This window comes from Vidua chalybeata, chromosome 12 (assembly GCF_026979565.1).
Source record: "Vidua chalybeata isolate OUT-0048 chromosome 12, bVidCha1 merged haplotype, whole genome shotgun sequence".
NCBI classification, from domain to species: domain Eukaryota; kingdom Metazoa; phylum Chordata; class Aves; order Passeriformes; family Viduidae; genus Vidua; species Vidua chalybeata.
This window is the reverse complement of record NC_071541.1, coordinates 652,525-670,080: the sequence shown is the minus strand read 5'-3', so window position 1 is coordinate 670,080 and position 17,556 is coordinate 652,525. Positions and strand designations below refer to the sequence as shown.

Genomic DNA, 17,556 nt, shown 5'->3' with positions numbered 1-17,556 from the left:
AAGAAAAAATAATTTGCTTAAAGAACTGTGTATTGTCCCCATTCTATAAAATACTTATAATGGAATATTTCCTTTACATAGCTCATTAACTGGCTTATCATTGTTCCTCCTAATTTATTTTCTAATTTTCCTATTGTTTAAGTAGTTGCATAAGTCTGGCTTCAGTCCCAGAAAGTCAAAGAATACCACAGGACTATTCATATGGAGCACTGCAGTCCTGTGGAAGCCTTGTGCAACTGTGACTTCAGAGCTTTGAAAAATTACCCTTTCAAAGCCAGGGCTGTGTTTTGGTGCTTATCTGTAACACACAGTTTGCTCTCTTGGTGGGATCATCAATCTCTCTAGAGCACAAGCAGTTTGGGACACTGCTACAACCTCCACACCTGGCCTGGATCTTTTCTCCAGCAGGAGTAAAATTCTCATTTGTTCAGTTTTAGCACGGACCTTTGAATAATATCAGTTCATCAGTGATTAGTGTAGAATGGATGAATTTCTAATCTTGACCAACTACTCCCTTAGCAAGTATTGACATGAGACTGAAAAGGGACAAACCTTATGAAGGAGAAAACAGAAGAATCACTGATTTCTTTGCAGCATTTTTTTGCAGAACAAACATTTCAACTCTGACTTGTGGATTGTTCTGTTACATTCCATATGCTACTCAACATCCTCATTTTGTTTTAATTCATCAATACAATAGCCCTCCATTTAGAAGTGCCCTCCTCACAGGAACACAGCATGCAGATTTGGAATTCCAAATATATTTCCAGTTTTGACATTTCAATGTGAAAAACATTTACTCTTGGCAAAGGATACCCTCTCGTTATCAGAAAAGCACAAGCCTCAGAAACTCATTACTTGATACAATACCACAATACTACTAAAACCATCAACATCTAAATCATTCTTGTTTGATTTCTGCCGGATTTATTTCACCACAATTAAGAAAAGCCCAGCCCCATGGTAGGACACAGTGATAAAATGTCTTTCTTTCCACAGCTGGAACGACTGCAGCGGTTGTTCCAGCCCCTGGCAGTGCTGCCACAACCCAGGGCCCTTCTGGACACAGAGCCCTGAGGGAGCAGCAGGCTGGGAGGAAGAGCTGCACAGTCCAAAGCTGGTCCGTGGGCACAGCAGGACCCCACAGGCCTAACCAGGACGTGGGCACTGCCAGCAGCCCTCCTGCCCCTTCAGAGCACTGCCAGGAGCACAGGCAGTCCAGACAAAGAGCACATTTGACTCGTTTCAGTACGTGTTCCTCTACCTCAGCATTTGGACAGGGGAGATTCCCTGCAGCCTCTCTTTATTTCCCAGAAAACCCAGGACAACACTCTAAAGTGCTCCTCAGCAAGGTCCAGGCTGGCATGAGGAACACTGTGGTCACACAGGAGGGACCTCCCATCCCCAGCAGGCAGCAGCTGTCACTTGAGCTGAGCCTTCACTGCATTACTGCTGCCCTCATCTCCTTGCGCTGGAGTCGGATGCAAAGGAGGAGAAGCTGCAGCTGTGATGCCCCAAGGCTCCCTGGGCCTCTCCAGCTGCCCCTGCCCTGGGCAGAGTCAGACCAGAGGGACACCCAACCTCTGCAGGTCGGGGAGCTGGGAGCTGGGGAACCTGCTCCAAGAGCACACCTGGAAACGAGACACTCCAACATGGGGTATGGCAATGTGTGAGTTCTGGGTGAACCCAGAGCACTGGGACTGACCCAGAAACGGGCAGGAGAACACTGCCCTGGTCACAGGGAAGGAAAAACTGTCATCATCACTTACATCCTGAGAAAAATCTAGTCCAGTGCTCACCTTAAAGGCTTGTTACACACTGAAAGCAAATAAACTGATTGCTGCCTTTATCAATTTTATAGTACCAGTGCAGGCAGAAAGACACAGATAGCACAGAGGGGAAAGGCCACAGGAGGGGAAGGGTTTTATTGGTCTATAAGGCAGGTCTGAAGTCAAACAGAAATGCAGGGATATTCTGAAAGGACCAACGACCCTTCCTGCCTCCCCAAGTGCTTGCCAGCCAGCAGATTGCTGTTTACTGACAAATATTTACTGTATGCTCCCACTCATGCAAGTAAATGGAAACAGGCAGCAAAGTTTGATCCTGTAAAACAAAGACATTTACTGTTTGATGCTCTCTCATCCCCCAAGCTGAGCTCCTCGTTCCAAAGTCTCCCTAGGCTTTCACTCACAGATCAACATTTCCCTCTGTGGAAGGGAACCCTCATGATGACTTCTAAAAGCTCTTTAACCCTCATGATGACTTCTCCTGATAAAAGCTCTCTGTGAACCAAAATGACTTTATAAAAATTGGTTTCTGTTAAAATATTTCAATTAGATTGCTCTGTTAATAACCAATAATAAAGCCAATCACTACTTTACTATTAGCATTTGCAGAACAAGGAGGAAGAGGCAGGTACTAGGGTCTAAGGGGTGGGAAATCAAGGAATGTCACTCCTAGCTCAGCTGGTGACCTTCAGCTACTTCCTCTGATTATCTCCCACTTCTAAAACCACAGGAAACCCTTTTATTCCTGGTAATGCAGACCTGCATTCTCCTTTCAATTCTCTTATCAACAAGATAGCAAGATTAGCCCTCTTGCTTTCAGACACATAGCAAAACCCAATTATTCTGTATTTGTTTTCAATTACTTTTTCACCTTTCCTCCAGAAACTGGGGCCACAGGTCCTTTCAGCTACACTACTTAAAAGACTGTATCAATTTTGGGACCTCTCTAAATAAAACTTCCAGCAGATGGGAAGGTGAAGCAGTGGAAGGGACTCACCAAACATACTCCTGGCCCCCCAGACATTCCACTCCCTGTTTCTGTACCGAAAGGAACATTCCCACTAGCAATCCCTTATGAAGGCATGCCAGTTCACATTAAGTGAATTTTACATGTATTTTAGCTCCGTTCCTGAAGCTACTGAAGGCCCAGGACCACGTGCAGAAGGAATGTGTGAGCACAGCTCAGCACCCTCCCGTGGAGCTGGGTGCCTGCACTGCTCTTCCACGCTGGCTCTCACCAGCACACCCCAGGCAGCAGTGACTGCCCCTCTGACCTGCACGTTGAGCCAGAGGACAGGGAGAACTCAGGGGAGGCTGATCTCTGCCATTCCTTCAAGCTAGGAGAGTCACTTCTTTGGCCATCAGGAATTTCTGGTTGGAGTGCTTGGGCTTTTCCAGGGACAACAGCTGTGTGATCCTCTTCTGCAGGTTCTACCAAGAGGAAAGACAGAGATTAGAAAGAATGATAATGCAAAATATTGTTGTTTAGGATTCTGCAGCCTAGAGATAAGATTTTTAAGAAAAAATTAAGTTATAAACATTTAAATACCAACATCTCATTCCCACATACTTATTTTCCAAAATTTTGACAGTCCCAGAGGTTGGATATCTTTTCATGTATATTTAAAAAAAGAAACCAACCAACAACTCCCTGAGAACCAGAAATGTTTCACTGTTGAGTTTCAAACACAAGGTGAGAAATAAAGGGTGAGAATGTGTTACATATTTCATAGGATGGAACTTTATTTCAGAAACTAGCAAGCACTTAATGAGTGCTGCTGGCTGCTTGTGCTACCAACTCCCTTCAGCCCTGCATCAGACAGCCTGAGCTTTAAGTTTTACAGACCAAGTTAACAGGCTTATTTTCAGTTGTGATTTACTTCCTTATGCAGCTAAGACAAAGTCAGTGCACTGACATTTCCATTTCAACAGGAAAAATAATTTCTAGGCAACACAACAGACAAAAATTGAAAACCATTCTGCTGCTTTTTGTGTCAAGTGTTTTGTTCAATGAAAAGATGAGCAGTTCTCTGAAAAGACACCTTCTGCCCCTCCAAAGAGAAAACAGACACGGGTAAAAAATTCTGGTATGAAAAGACAGACTGCCCTCATGCCATACCCACAAATATTTGCAAGTGAGTTACTTAACTCAAGACTTGCTCAGGACCCTAAGCCTGCACAGACCCATCTCACTGGTAACTGATTGTGACAGTCACAGACATGTCCTGGCTCCTCCCAGGGCCCAAGCCATGCTCAAACCACCCCCCCTGTTCTGCCCCTCCAGCAATGGTCAGCACAGAAATGGCCAAGCAGAACTTTAATTAGAGTGTGGAGGGGCTTCACAGTCTTTGGATTCAGCTCAGCTTGCCCTTTCTCTCCTGCTAACAGGCATAATTAAATATCAGGGGCATATTTTTGTCTGCTGAAAACAACCAGCAGATCCCAGTGAGTCGGTTGTCCAACTAATGAAACACAACTCTCTGAAATTAGCAGAGTAAAAATAGCAAAGGCCTGTGCAATAATGCAGCCCAGCACAGTTAATATTTATTGAATCAAATTATTTAGCACCAGTATATATCAAATCCTTATGGCGCCTTCCCCTTAGACAAAGCACAGCCCCATGTTTAAAAGTTATAAAGACTGGGAAACATATTTTAAACTTAAAGATGAAAAGCAAGATGACGTAAATCAGGAATAGATGATTAAAATGTCATCACAAACAAAGTGAGGCTAAATTACATCAACTAATAGTACAGGAGAGGCAACGGGAGAGATGGAGGAGGAAATTAAAATAAACGAACAAACCAACAAAACCCCAACCAACCTAAAGATCTGGTTTAATTCTGTACAATTCCACCACTTCCATGAGAACACACAGCAAGTGAGTAAGGAATGCAGACAAAGCCTTGGTTCTCCCAGCTTACCATCAGGCCATTACTGCCTTCTGCCTTTCCCATGCTGTAATCCCCAGTTAATACAAAGGCAATTGCTGTTAACAAGGAACCAAGAGGAAACAGGCTTTAGGCATCTGCTCCCTCCCCTGTGAATCACCTTTTTGCTTTTTCAGTTGTTTATAAACAGTCATCTGAGTGCAGATGTTTTGCATAAAACCCAAAACTGAAATTCCAAGGATTATTGGAAGCTCAGAGAACAAAGTGTAATGGAAATTGTGCAGGTTTGCCAGAAGCAAATGAGGTGCTCCCACATTCTGAACATGATGCAGAATGATACATCTGACCCAAGTTATTTTCTACCTGATCACTCTTTTGGAAAAACTCCATGGTTTTACAACAGCTCTTCTCAGAGCCTGCAGGGCAGCACACACAAGACAGAAACCCCAAAATCCACAGCAGCCCATCCCTCACTTCCAGAGCTGGAAATCAAGGCTGTGACTCCACTATCCAATAACACATTGCCTCTTCTTCTGCTATAGAAGAGGAACAGCTTAAAATCTTTTATCCTTGAGAGTCCTTAACCTTTACCCTTCACACAGAATGGATTATGCTCTGCGCCAAGGTCTGCAGGAAACAATAAGGATAAAATTCATACTATTATACCGTTCTCTTCATTTCTTTTTATTCTGCAGAGCTCTGCTGGAAGAGCCAGCACTGGAGAGAGGCACAGATGAAGTCAGCTCAAGAGCACAGGGGCTTGTGGGAGCTGGGGCAAACCACACTGCCGTGTTTTCCTGAGCGTACCGACAACAGCACGTCTCATTTTGGCCAGGGGGGCTCTCCACAACTCAGTCTCTTAAACAGATTAGAAATCCACAAGTCCTATTAGGCTGAGGAATGCTCCTCTAAACCCCACATTCAAAGACACATGTTCCCTGCCAAAGCAGCCAGGAAGCACAGGAACCCAGAGGAGACCAAAGGATGCTGCAGGCAGCGCTCTCAGGGCACAGCCAGGTGATGTCTGGGGCTGTGGGGAGGATGGAGCAGGCTGCTCCTTCCTTCCAGCCAGGGAGGAGATGCAGCCAGGCATTCCCACCTCCCACTGTGCTCCAGTACACAAACACAAACCACAGCCAGTTAGAGAGGGGCAACATCCTGCATGAACAGCCCAAAACAAGCCCAAGGATTTTATTGCTTCAGTCTCAGGACAAAAAATTCCTGAATGCAGTCCCCACAAATACTTCTGCAGTTCCCAATTACCAACCCCCTCTCACACTAAGGATGCTGGAAGGCTGAAAGGCAGCAAGCAGCACCCACCCTCACCTTCATCCAGTGGTCATGTGGCCACCCTCAGCACCTCCAGCAAACCTGAACCAGAACCTCACACCCCTTTTCAACCCACTGGAATGCACATCCACACACAGCACACAGAAACCAAATATATTTATTATGGATCATGCCTGTGTTCCACACTAAAATCAATAGCAGTAAATCACTTAAGGGTCTGTTTGATCTTTATGCTGATTGGGCTTTTTCCCCCCTTAAAGGTTCTAGAAGAACAAACAACAGATGAAAGACCATTTCTTTGGGAATCCAGCACTTGTTAGTGTGGTCCAAGAGGGGACAACACAAAATGTGACTGACCTGTGGCTGCTGGCAGCTCTTTGGCAGCAACCTCCTCTTTGTTTTGAGCACTTTCTGCTTTCCTCTCACCTATTTTCTTCCATCGTTTATTTACTTGATCCACCAAGAACTTGAATTCACTTCTGTGTTTGTTTCCTGAAAGGTACAGAGCACCAGTGACCACCCCACAGGACTAAGGTATGGCACAAACACCGAAAGGACGTGAACAGAAATGGACACCAAAAACTGAATTAAAAGCACTTTTGTTACAGCAGATGAAAACCAACCCAGCACTGTGATATGTCCCACATTCTATTAACAATCCAAATCTGTGTCTGTGCTTTCACAGAGCTGCCCACGGTCCAGAGCACCAGCACAGATGAACACTTAATGCTCTGTGTCATGCCATTACACTGCTGGGATTCAGATCCTTTAAGTAAGTTAATAAAGCAAATACTCTCTGCACTTTCAATCATGTTTTAAGCACTCCTCTGGTGCTCAGCCAAAGCAATGGAATTGTTTAAGCTTGCTACTGCAAATGCTTTACTCAGAGGCTGGGCAAATACCTGGTGTCCTCAGCAGGATGCTGTGGGTCACCTACCCTGGCCAGGCAGGGAGGGATCCCACTGCCAGGAGGGCAGCCAGGTGTGGGCTGGGCTCTGCTCCAGGAACAGGAGGAGAGGGAACGGCCCCAGGCTGGGCTGGGGAGGCTCAGGGGGGACACCAGGAGGAATTTCTTCTCAGAAAGGCCTGTCAAGCACTGTGTCACCTCCCTGAGGAGCACATCCCAGCGAATGACCACCCTTCCAGTGGGGAAATTCTTGGATGTATTCTATGATAAAACACCAAGTTCTGCCCCACAGAAGGAAACAGATTTGAGACAGACTCCCTTTCCCTGAGTAGCTGAAAACACCACATAAGGCCAAAAATTCTGTTAATAAAAAGCAAATTCTGTCCCAGATGTCGTGTCCGAGTTGCTGCACTCTCATTACAGAATTCCTCTGGCGCTTCAGTTTTTCCAGCATTACTATCTTTTGTTGTGCTGGCTCATGGCAGAACTACAAAGCTTTTTGAAAAGAAATGTCCTGGCACACAAGCACTGTTCAGCTGCACTGTAAATCACTGTGGTGCTGAAACGACACCCCAAGCACATCCCACCAACTGCAGCAACGTAAACCAGACAAATATTTAAATCACAAGACAAAGCAGCAGACCTCCAAAGAACATGGCAAATAAAAAGATTTATAAGCAGAAAAGGCAACCAAATATTTTTTTTTCACAGATGTATTTCCTTCCCTGTAGGTTTTTTAACTCTTTAAATAGAGACATGAGAAAAGCAGAGTGGGCTGAGGGGGTCCCTGAGTGCTGTGGGGCAGAAGGAAGTGACAGTGGCTGTAATGCCAGGCAGAGCTCCCAGCCAGCTCCCACCCTCAGGTTCATCAAGCCAAAGTATTAATTGCTACTTCATAAACAGCAAAAAAAATGCCAACAGTGCAATGTGCAAATTGCCAAGAGCCTGGGAAAGTGCAAAGAAGCAGAAAAAAAGCCTTTTCTCCCAGACAGTTTGTCCTGCCTTTCCCCAAGGCTGTTCACAGCCCCAGTGTGTTTTTTCATATGGAAAAGCAGAACAAAAATGCATTTGAGTGTTTTTATTCAGAATTTACACCAGAGTTCATTCATTAATTCTGCTGGGAATTACGGTCTGGGGTGTAAATGCTGTAAAATAAAAAGGAAAAAATCCTTCATTGTGTAACAAAGCTTTTTAAAGTCCATCTGTTTTACAGTGAAATAATGGCATTTGGTGAGAGTTCTTTAATCTCAAACTGTTCTTGAATTCTAACATACAGTTCTTTTTTTCATGCTTCTGATTTCTTCCTCATTTTATGAGAAAAAATTACCTGACATCAGTTACCCTTTGCCTCTTAGGTCAGTATTTTTAATTAATTTTAAAACTGTATCTTCCCATTAAAATACTTTTCTCTCTTCCCCTTTTTCCTATTCGTTTTTAGCTTTCCAACTTTCAGTTAATCTACTTGAGACTATCAGGATCTCCAAGTGATTACTTTTGTAGCCATGCCCTTTTAGCAATCAAAACTCAATCAAATATCTGTCTTTGACAAATTAAGACAGTATTTAATGTATTTTTGTTCTAAATGCGTACAACAGGCCAAGAAAATAGAACCAGGAGCAGGAAGGCCAGTGCCCTGGGGGGCTCAGGAAGGCCTTTCAGAGCAGTTCTGCTGCAGAGGGTTCCCAGTGACCACACAACTGCACATCCCACACCCTGCTCTGCTCTTTTCATGGCAGGACACTAAGAAAGAGCAAAGTGCATAAATAGAGAAGCCTTTGGAGGCAATCAGCGTGTGTATTCCAGCTCAAAGGAAAAGAAGGTAGATTTAAAAGCAAAATGAGGTGAAATTTGCATGTTACTTACGATATTCAGCGTGGATCTCATCTATTTCTTCCTCAGTCTGGTCCTTTGTGAAGGTCAGGCTCTACAGAAAGCACACAAATGTTTTTAACATAAATAAAAAGATGATAAAGCTGCAGACTTCAAAACTACAGACTTAAATCTGGAAGAAGTAACTGTTTGTTTTCCCCTCCCAGCTTTCAGTACCTCATCACATTAATCCACATTTCCAGAACATATCCCCAGTGTCCTGCCCTGCTTCCACCGAGTCACCAGGACCAAGCCAGCCCATGGAACACCCAGCACATGTGGGCCATAGAAGGGTGCTCCAAAGGCACCAAAGTATCAGATGTCATGGGAAAAGAACAGGCACTATTGCTGATACAGAAGTGGAATTTGCTACCTAAATCCTAGAGAATTCTAGGAAGCAAAATATCCCCCACACTGCCATCAAAGGTCAAAATCCTCCAGTATGGCCAAGGAGAACTGTACTCAAGAATTTTTACTGCAGTCAAAAATTGCTCCTACTTGAAGGGTTTGGGCATAAAGCTCAGCAGTGCACCCAGGACCGCCCATGACAAATGAGTGGTGTGAGAAGATCAGGTTCATTACAGGATGCTAAATGTGAATTCTAATATACAAGCTGGGAACTCCACAATAAAGCAAAAGGCAGACATTCCCAGTGCCCACCCTGCAGTTTCTGCTGGCCACCCCTCTGTGAGAACCAAGATCAGTCACTTACATTTTCACCAGGTTTATTACACTCAAGCTGAACCCGAATCTTCTCATTCTTTTCCAGCTCTTTAACAATCTCTGCAACTGTTTGGAAATACAAGAAAGGGATCACTGAATAAGGAGCTGGGTAATAAAAAGTTGTAACAGCACAGACTGAAACTACCCTGAATTTCAAACACAAACAGCATTAGCCCTCCAAGAGGGAAAGCTCAGACTCCAATCCCAGGCAAACGTGCTTTCCAAATCCTACCAAACCTCCCTCCTGCACACAACAGTGCTTGTGGCACACAGGCCATCATTTAGAGAAACCTTCCATTCTACACTGATGTTTCAATGGAAGACACAATAATTGCATCTACTGTTTATCTTACTTTGTCCCCAAACCACCTTCCAGGGCAACAGAACCATGTGCAGGCTCAAGGGGAAACAGAGGAACTACAACCCACTTCACCAATTGTCAGACTCATCCAAAGCCTATAGACACCATAACTGTAACATTTAACTAGAGCCACAGCTATGCACAACCCTGCAGTTTACTTTGACATTTACTTTTACAAATCTCTTTCTGCACTTCATCATCTCCACAGCACTGCCAAGCAGCTGTGGGCAGTTATTTATTAAAACAAACACTTCACCATACAGTGAAGCAGGCAGAACAAAAGCTCATTAAGCTGTGAAAGAATAAAACCTGTTCCAAACTGGTTTAAGCACACTCCAGGAATTTGGCACCTGTGCTTCCTCAGAAGCTCAGCTATTGGTGTTCCACAGCGACCTCAGGCTCTCTGCTACCACCCAAAATCCACGTCTGCATCTTAAGTTTGGGTTCAATAACTCACCCTTTGTGCTGAGCATAGGAAGAGTGTGGCATTATTGGGGAGAGCAGCTGGGGTGCACACCACACACCCCAGAACTCCTCCTTCCCTCTGGATGAGCGAGGCAGAGGCTGGGTGGCCACTCCCTCCACCACCAGCACTGAGAGAAGGCTCACCCCAAGTACCCCAGCAGCCCAAAGCAGATTTTGCACTGACCTCGACTCACCAAGATAAATCCTTCCAGCTCCAGTTCTCCCAGCAGTCAAACAGTGTTATGCCTACCCCGAGAGCCAACAGAAGGGGAAATGCAGACTGATGGTTTGGGATTGCAGCAACCTCCCTGCAGCCTCTCACTGACCTGATTTGGGGTTCAGGGAATCACACTGAGCATTGTACATGTGCACAAACTCCTGGTGTCTCTTAATGAGCTGCTGGCGGGTCCCAGAGGCAGACAGACCCTGCTCCTTGAGCTTTTTCCTCAGATCTCGATCCGACAGCAGGTTATAAACAACTTTGGACATCAGCTTCCTTTTGTGATCAGAACTGCCAAAGGAAAACGAGAGAGACCTTAGTCAATTAATACTCCTATGAAAATCAAACTATTTACAATTGTGGGTACTTCACCCACTCAGGATAATGTACACATGAAAGAAACTTGGGTTTTCCACCCCAGTACTGGCCATGGCTTACCTGAATCAGCTGAAGAAATATTAAAATTATTAGAACATCAAGCCAAAACTCAAATGAGATTTTTCAGCTTCCTGGAAAAATGTCTTTGAGAAAAACAGTCATGTACCTGAAGGCAGCAGTTCCCAGCTTACAGAAAGGTGGTTTGGGGATAGAGACATTAAAGATAAGTAACAGTGCTGTCAGAGGAATAACATCTAAAGCCAAAATTTACTGCTTTCCACTGCTTTCTGTCAGGACTCAACATTCCTGGCACAGCTGGGGGAAACATCTTAATTACAGGAAACTGCCAGAGAAAATTCAAGTCCTAGTACAACTTTTGTCACCTAAAATTAGCAGATCATTTCCTCCTGTCAAATTAGCTCAAGCTTCCCTACACCTCCTGGTGAGATACTCTCAAACCAGGAAAAACAGAGGGGCCAAAACCCATCTGCAGCCTCACTCATCTTCTGCGACTGCAGCAATTCATAGAGGCACTGCATTTAATTAGACATTTTTCTTTCTGCAGCAAAATAAAGCTCAGCTGCATCACTCTGGACTAGAGAGCAGTTAACAGCTTTCCACTGTGAAAATGAGAGATCTATTTGGAAACTATTCAGCACTTTTGACTTATCATATCGAAATGTCAAGGTTAAAAAAAAAAAAGTCTTACACAAAAACTGTCAATAGTTCATTTACTCTCATCCAGCCCTGTAGCATGGCTGGTAAACAGAAGATGGATTACCACAATACACTCTTCAGGGAAGCTTTTTTCAGATTCTTTTGGGAAATATAAAAAATTTTGCTGAATAATTAAAGTAAATATTTTGAAAGTCCCACAGAAGCTTGGTGTGTATTCCAGCTCAGCAGCAGCATGACCTAAAGTGTGCTGACAGCTTCCCAGCAGCCAGCCACAGGAAAACACCTCACAACAGGTTTAAATCCCAATGCTGGTTGGGTTTCCCCATGCTTGAGAAACACAGTGTTCCCTGGAAACACATTCACATGTTGGAATTACCCCTGTGGAGCTCTGGGGGGCTAAATGAGCAGTTCTGCTGAAACTGCTCAGCTGTTAACACAGCCTGGTTTGAGAATAAACAGAGCTCACACTCCTCAGGGCAGCACCAAACACCACTGGCACAAAGCAGGCACTGCCAAGGGCCAGCACTGCCCCAGAGCTGCCAGCCCCCAAGGGCAGTGGCTGCTGTGACCCCTGCTGAAGGCCTAAGCAGCCTAGAGATTAAATAAGCAGAACTTTAAATCCTGTTAGGGACATGGGTGTGACACCAGGGACAGATCTGGCTTATCTTTCCCATTATTAAGAACAGAGAAAGCACTAAACCACTCCAAATGGAAATTAAATGTAACATCAGATTTCAATATTCATTTACCATTTTTTCATCTTGAAAGTCCTTTAGCTTACAGATTGCACTCTAAGCATGACTGGGCAAAACAAGAGATTTAACATAAAATTACTTTCTAATTCAAGGTTCAGGGGAATTAGAAAAAACAAGCATTGAAGTACAAATCCTCCCAGTTCTTCAGTCTGATCAGTCAGAAATAACAACAGCCTAAATTTCTGCTGTAAGTAAAGCAAACTGAAACTCCACTTCTGATGTGAATGTGGTGACCGTGACCAATGCTGGGGCAGGGGCACAGAGCCAAAGGAATGCATTAATCTTATGGAAATCGAGATCTTCAGGAAACCTCAAGAGCCCCAGAGAGAGGACAGAAAGGGGCAATTTTTATTCTTTAACTTGACAGCTATTGAAGAAAATGTCTCTTGGCACACCTGAACCAAAGGAAGCAATTCCTTCACCAAATGAAAAATGGGAATCAGTGTTATCTGAAGGGAATTTTAATGCCAGGGAGCAGAAAGGTGACAAGAACAACACGCAGACTAAATTCTCTCTGTGATGAATTTTTTAAAGCATTGGCCACTGTCTTCCTGCCACTAAAAGCCAAAGAGTAATTGAGCTGGCAACACACAGTCTTTCTCAAGGGGGGACAATCCCCACAGTGATTTCAGAGTGCTCTACACAGCAGGGAAGTCAGAAACAAGCACAAACCACTACTGTTACAGCCCAGCACACACAGCTCTCAGTTCAGCACTGCTCAAACCAGCACACACACTTGGAAGCTCTCAGAGCTGCTCCTTACCTTCGGAGGCTGTCCTTCTTCTCCTCCCTGGTCAAGCAGCTATCCAGATGTTTGTTTATATACTGCTCTAGAATAGCAACCTCACAAACAGGACATTCCACTGAAAGCAAGGGAGAAGGAATTTACTGGTGTGGATGTAACAGCAAAGAGCAAATGCTTTCCTCTGAGAAACTAAGAGTTGGGACAGTCACAAAGCACACTAGTCCTGACAGAACATTGTCACAGTAACAGTCTGTTACTGTGCTGGAAGTTACCTGTGAGTTCTCAGAACAGGAACAAATAACACTAAACCCTCTCACTGCAGGTGCTTCTGTAGTAGTCTGTCTTGACCGACTACTTTGCATTTGTGGAAATAATTTCCATGTGATGTGCGTTCAAAGATTCAAAAAGATCATAGAATGGGAAAGTTTTAATTGCTCAAAAATAAACAAGCAGTAAAATTTCACATGAGTTTTAACTTAACAACACAAGCAAGTCTGTTGTAAAACCACAGCAGGTTTTCTGTGGCTTCTTTCCAGGATTCATCCAGTAATGAATACATATGAACTTCAGAGTTCCAGATGAATAAATCATTAAACAAAACAACAGCTAAATTTGAGCTAATAAGAACCAGGGGTGTACTCCTACATGGCGTTTTGTTTTAATTTAGGCTTTTAGCTAGGTCAATAGGATGGCTGCCAGCACATCTGAACTAAGAGGGTTCTGCCATTTTATTGTGGTTGACTGGTATAAATGAGCATTTTCATACTTCAAAGTAAATTCACCTTAACTCTCTAGAATTACAAAAGAATAATGCAGATGACTCTTCTGGAGAGTGTGGGAACAGAAATATTAACAGAACCGATGCCATGCTCATTTTGAGTTCAGGCTCACCCCTCAAATAACAAACACGTTATGAAATAACCTGCTCAAGGATACAAGAGCAGAATAAATGCCAGGGTCTGTCTAGTCATTGGGGGAAGGAGAAGAGAAATTACTTCATTTTTACTAAGACTGTTGCACAACTATTGTTTTTCAGTGTTGTTACTCAAAGCAAAGGAATCCATAAGCACTGAATTCCATTTAATTCCTTGGCAGCAGCTCAAGCTTTCTGGTGAAGAACACGCTTGGAGCAGAGCTGTCCCACGTGAGCAGCGATGTGAAGGGAGCACAGGCCAGTTAAGGGGGAAGGAGCTGAACGTGCCAGCACAGCCCAGAACCACAGGGAGAAATGGGATGGATGAGTGCCACATTCTGAGGGTCCTCTAACACATACAGCCAGCCACACGTGGGGGAGAGAGCAGGACATAACCAGAAATCAAACAGCTCACCTTTCTTGTCTCCTTTGAGCACAGATGTAGAAGGCCTTTCATGACTTTCGGTGCACCCAGGAATCTCTTGTGACCTCACTTTGCTGTCTTTACCACCAAGCTCTGCAGAAGTGCTGTGTTCATGGTGCTCCTCAGTTTTGAAACTCTTCTGAGCAGTCCATGCCAGGCCACCTGCCTTCGTGGAGGTGCAGACTTTGTCCTTTCTCAAGGAGCTCTCAATCCCTGGCACCTCTTTGGACTCTGGCTGAGAAACAGGACTCCAGTGGCTCTCGGCAGCCGGACGCTGGCTGTGGGCCGGAGGGGACGGAACCGGGGGAGCTTCCAACACCAACTGCAACAGCTGCTGCCTAGAAGCACCCAGGGGAAAACACACAGCTAGCACACTGGACAGTGTGAAGAACTTGAAAATTTGTTTGCCAACACACGCTCTTTTTTGGCTGTGAAAATGCGAGGAGTGAGGGCAAAAGAGGAGGGAGCAGTCCAAGACTGGCTCTCCCAGAATGTGATTTTTTGGGCTCATGAGCAGCTGGGTGATGACATCTCATGGTCCCAAACCCCAGGGACAGAAGAGCCAGGGCACAGTGGATGCTCCTGGCACAGCCCTGGGCTCTCTGACAGAACATTGTCATCTGCCACCCCCTCCCTCAGCACCAGAGTGCATTACTCAAACTTCTCACTAACCACAGAAACTCTGACAGGTGTGATTGGAGAGATTCAAACAAGCATGGCTAGACTGGAAGCTCATCCATCATGCAGCAAGCCCAGAGAAAGCACACAGTGATGGAGGGGTCCAGACTCTGCCATCACCAGCCTGGCCAGCTCACCTGGGAGCTGATCCTATGGCAAGCATCAGTTCTACATCATGTCCAAAAACCTCTGCATATTGTGTATGGTCTCAGCATTATCTATGATACTCTCAAGAACTTAATGGACTGCTATGAGCTCTGAGCTGACAGAATTTGACCTTCCTGGCACAAAGCAATAACTGCAGCACAGCTGACAATGCTCAGTTTATGAGCAGAGCAGCGTCCTTCCCTTTGAAGGCTGAGAGATGAATCAAGCAGGTGTCAGCGAGCCCAGATCCACCAGAACAGCCACTACCCAAACCCCCCTGCGAGACCCATCCTCCTCAGTCGCTGAGAAGGGTCAGGGCAGGGAGTTAAAAACCACCTGTTTAACTAAAGATGGATGGTTTCTTAACATCCTCCCTCCAGCACCCTCCCTCTGCTTCAGCGACAGCACAAACAGCTTCCTACTTTTACCCTTCAGATTTGTAACACCCACAAAAACCAAGTGTCCTTCATCAGGCTCCTGGTTCACATTTTACAGTCTGTTTACTTCCCTCTTGCTGAAGCAGCAATGAAGCAGAGTTGCTGGGAATCTAGGGCTTCCACATAAATAGATGCCAAGGAAGAGACAGAGCTGTGAATCCTCCTAGGAAGAACTCACACAGAACAGTCCCAACTGCACTAGAAGCAATCTATCTCCTTGCAATTCCTCCTGCAGTCCTGCTCAATCACTGTATCAGCAATGACAGCACCTGCTCTCTCGAGCACCCAGAGTCGATGTGTTTATTCCTCTGACTCACTGCCTGCCGAGTAACCCTGACTAGGAAACAGAGATAAACTTGACAGTAAAAACATTGTTCTTATCTATGTATGAAGAAAACCAGAGATTCTTTTCAGCAAGGACTACTACTTTTCTATTTAGGCAAGTATAGCTCTAATTTCTGTTGCTAAGTTTTCAAACAAGGTGATGCAGAAACTGACAAATTTTCTCAAAATAATCTCTTTAGTAGAGGGAAATGAATTAATTTTTTACATTTCACACAAAACTTTACCTGTTATTTTTAAAGACACTGGCCTCACTGCAACTGATAAGAAAACTCTTCATTAAGATCAGCTCATGCAAATACTGCTCCTCATCTTTCTCTCCTGGCCAGAGCCATGAATTCTGCCCCGGAGCACAGACAGGTGAGGGAACAGAAGAGTGCTCATGGTAATGCCACCCAGGCTCCTGCCCCGCTGGGGTCAGGGTGTGCCCTTCAGCAGGGCACTGCACAGCTACAGCCATGGAGCCTGGTCAGAACTGCTCCTCTCCCTCCACACGGAAACATCCATGGCCATAAGGAGGCACAGGACAGCTCCACTTCCACCGAGAGCCCACCCTCTGTACAGGGAGGGAGCTGCATTCCCACACATCCCCCACAGCTCTTCCTGCAAACACCTAATGCTGACAGAGCACAAATGGGATCCGCTCGGTCTGGCTGGAATGATTCCCATTCCCTGCACATGCTGACCTTGGAGCACAGCTTTCACTCTGCTAAGTGCCACCAACATTACCATTTTCTTCCCCTCCAGGCCTGACTTAAGAAATGGGTCTGCACTTTGTGAAATGCTGAGAAGATTTAAAGCCTGATTTTCATAAACATCAAACTACCCAAGGCCCAAAGTCAAGTTAACATACTTGATCTATCAAACATGCTGAGCCCTTCAACCCCTGCACCGTGGATTTGTTTTTGGGGACAGCCAAGGGGAAACAAAGCAGATGGAGAAGGAGGGGGGAGACAGAATGTTGCCCTGTACCAGCACCAGCAGGACAGAAGAGCAGTGCTGCTCTGACTGAATGGTTCTCATCCCACGTAAGGCTCTCAGCAGTGTCTCAGCAGTGTTCCCTCAGCTCAGGGCACTGGGCAGAGACCCAGCCCAGGTGCCAAGCCCTGGACACCACACCGACCCTGCCTGCCTTCCCCAGGGCTCTGTCCCACTAGAGCAGGCAGCCTTTCCCACCCCTACCCTCACTGCTTCCACCCACCCACGCCACACTGGCTCCACAGCCCCGCTGATCCCGCTTCATGTGAGAAATTGACTGAACTCCAAGTCACAAAAGGAAAGGTTATTGAACTACTCTCACTGCTAAGATTTATATTGATCCATTAAAGCAGTCCAAAAAAAAATTAACATTTAAATTCAATATCATAATGGATCCAAGTCAGCACTACTTGTTCCCCACAAAATCAGGCATTAACAAAAAAATAGTAATCCATTTATCTCTAGGAAGCATCAGAATTCAAGCTGAAACAGGGGAACTGTAGGATATAAATTACTCAAATAAATCAATTAAATCTAGTAGTGGTCATATGGAAGATTAGATCTATCT

General features: G+C 45.0%; 1 protein-coding gene across 1 annotated transcript in view; it reads right to left on the bottom strand.

Annotated features, from left to right (window-relative positions):
- The window catches only part of RAD18 (RAD18 E3 ubiquitin protein ligase), a gene marked incomplete at its 5' end in the record, with an annotated part of 29,266 nt that overhangs the window by 6,557 nt on the left and 5,153 nt on the right, over positions 1-17,556 (bottom strand). The window contains 7 exons of the mRNA XM_053954035.1: positions 3,062-3,218; positions 6,326-6,460; positions 8,739-8,799; positions 9,457-9,533; positions 10,620-10,804; positions 13,088-13,187; positions 14,398-14,744. Of these exons, the coding sequence (XP_053810010.1) occupies positions 3,062-3,218; positions 6,326-6,460; positions 8,739-8,799; positions 9,457-9,533; positions 10,620-10,804; positions 13,088-13,187; positions 14,398-14,744 (1,062 nt within the window). The remainder of the gene's footprint in view (positions 1-3,061; positions 3,219-6,325; positions 6,461-8,738; positions 8,800-9,456; positions 9,534-10,619; positions 10,805-13,087; positions 13,188-14,397; positions 14,745-17,556) is intronic.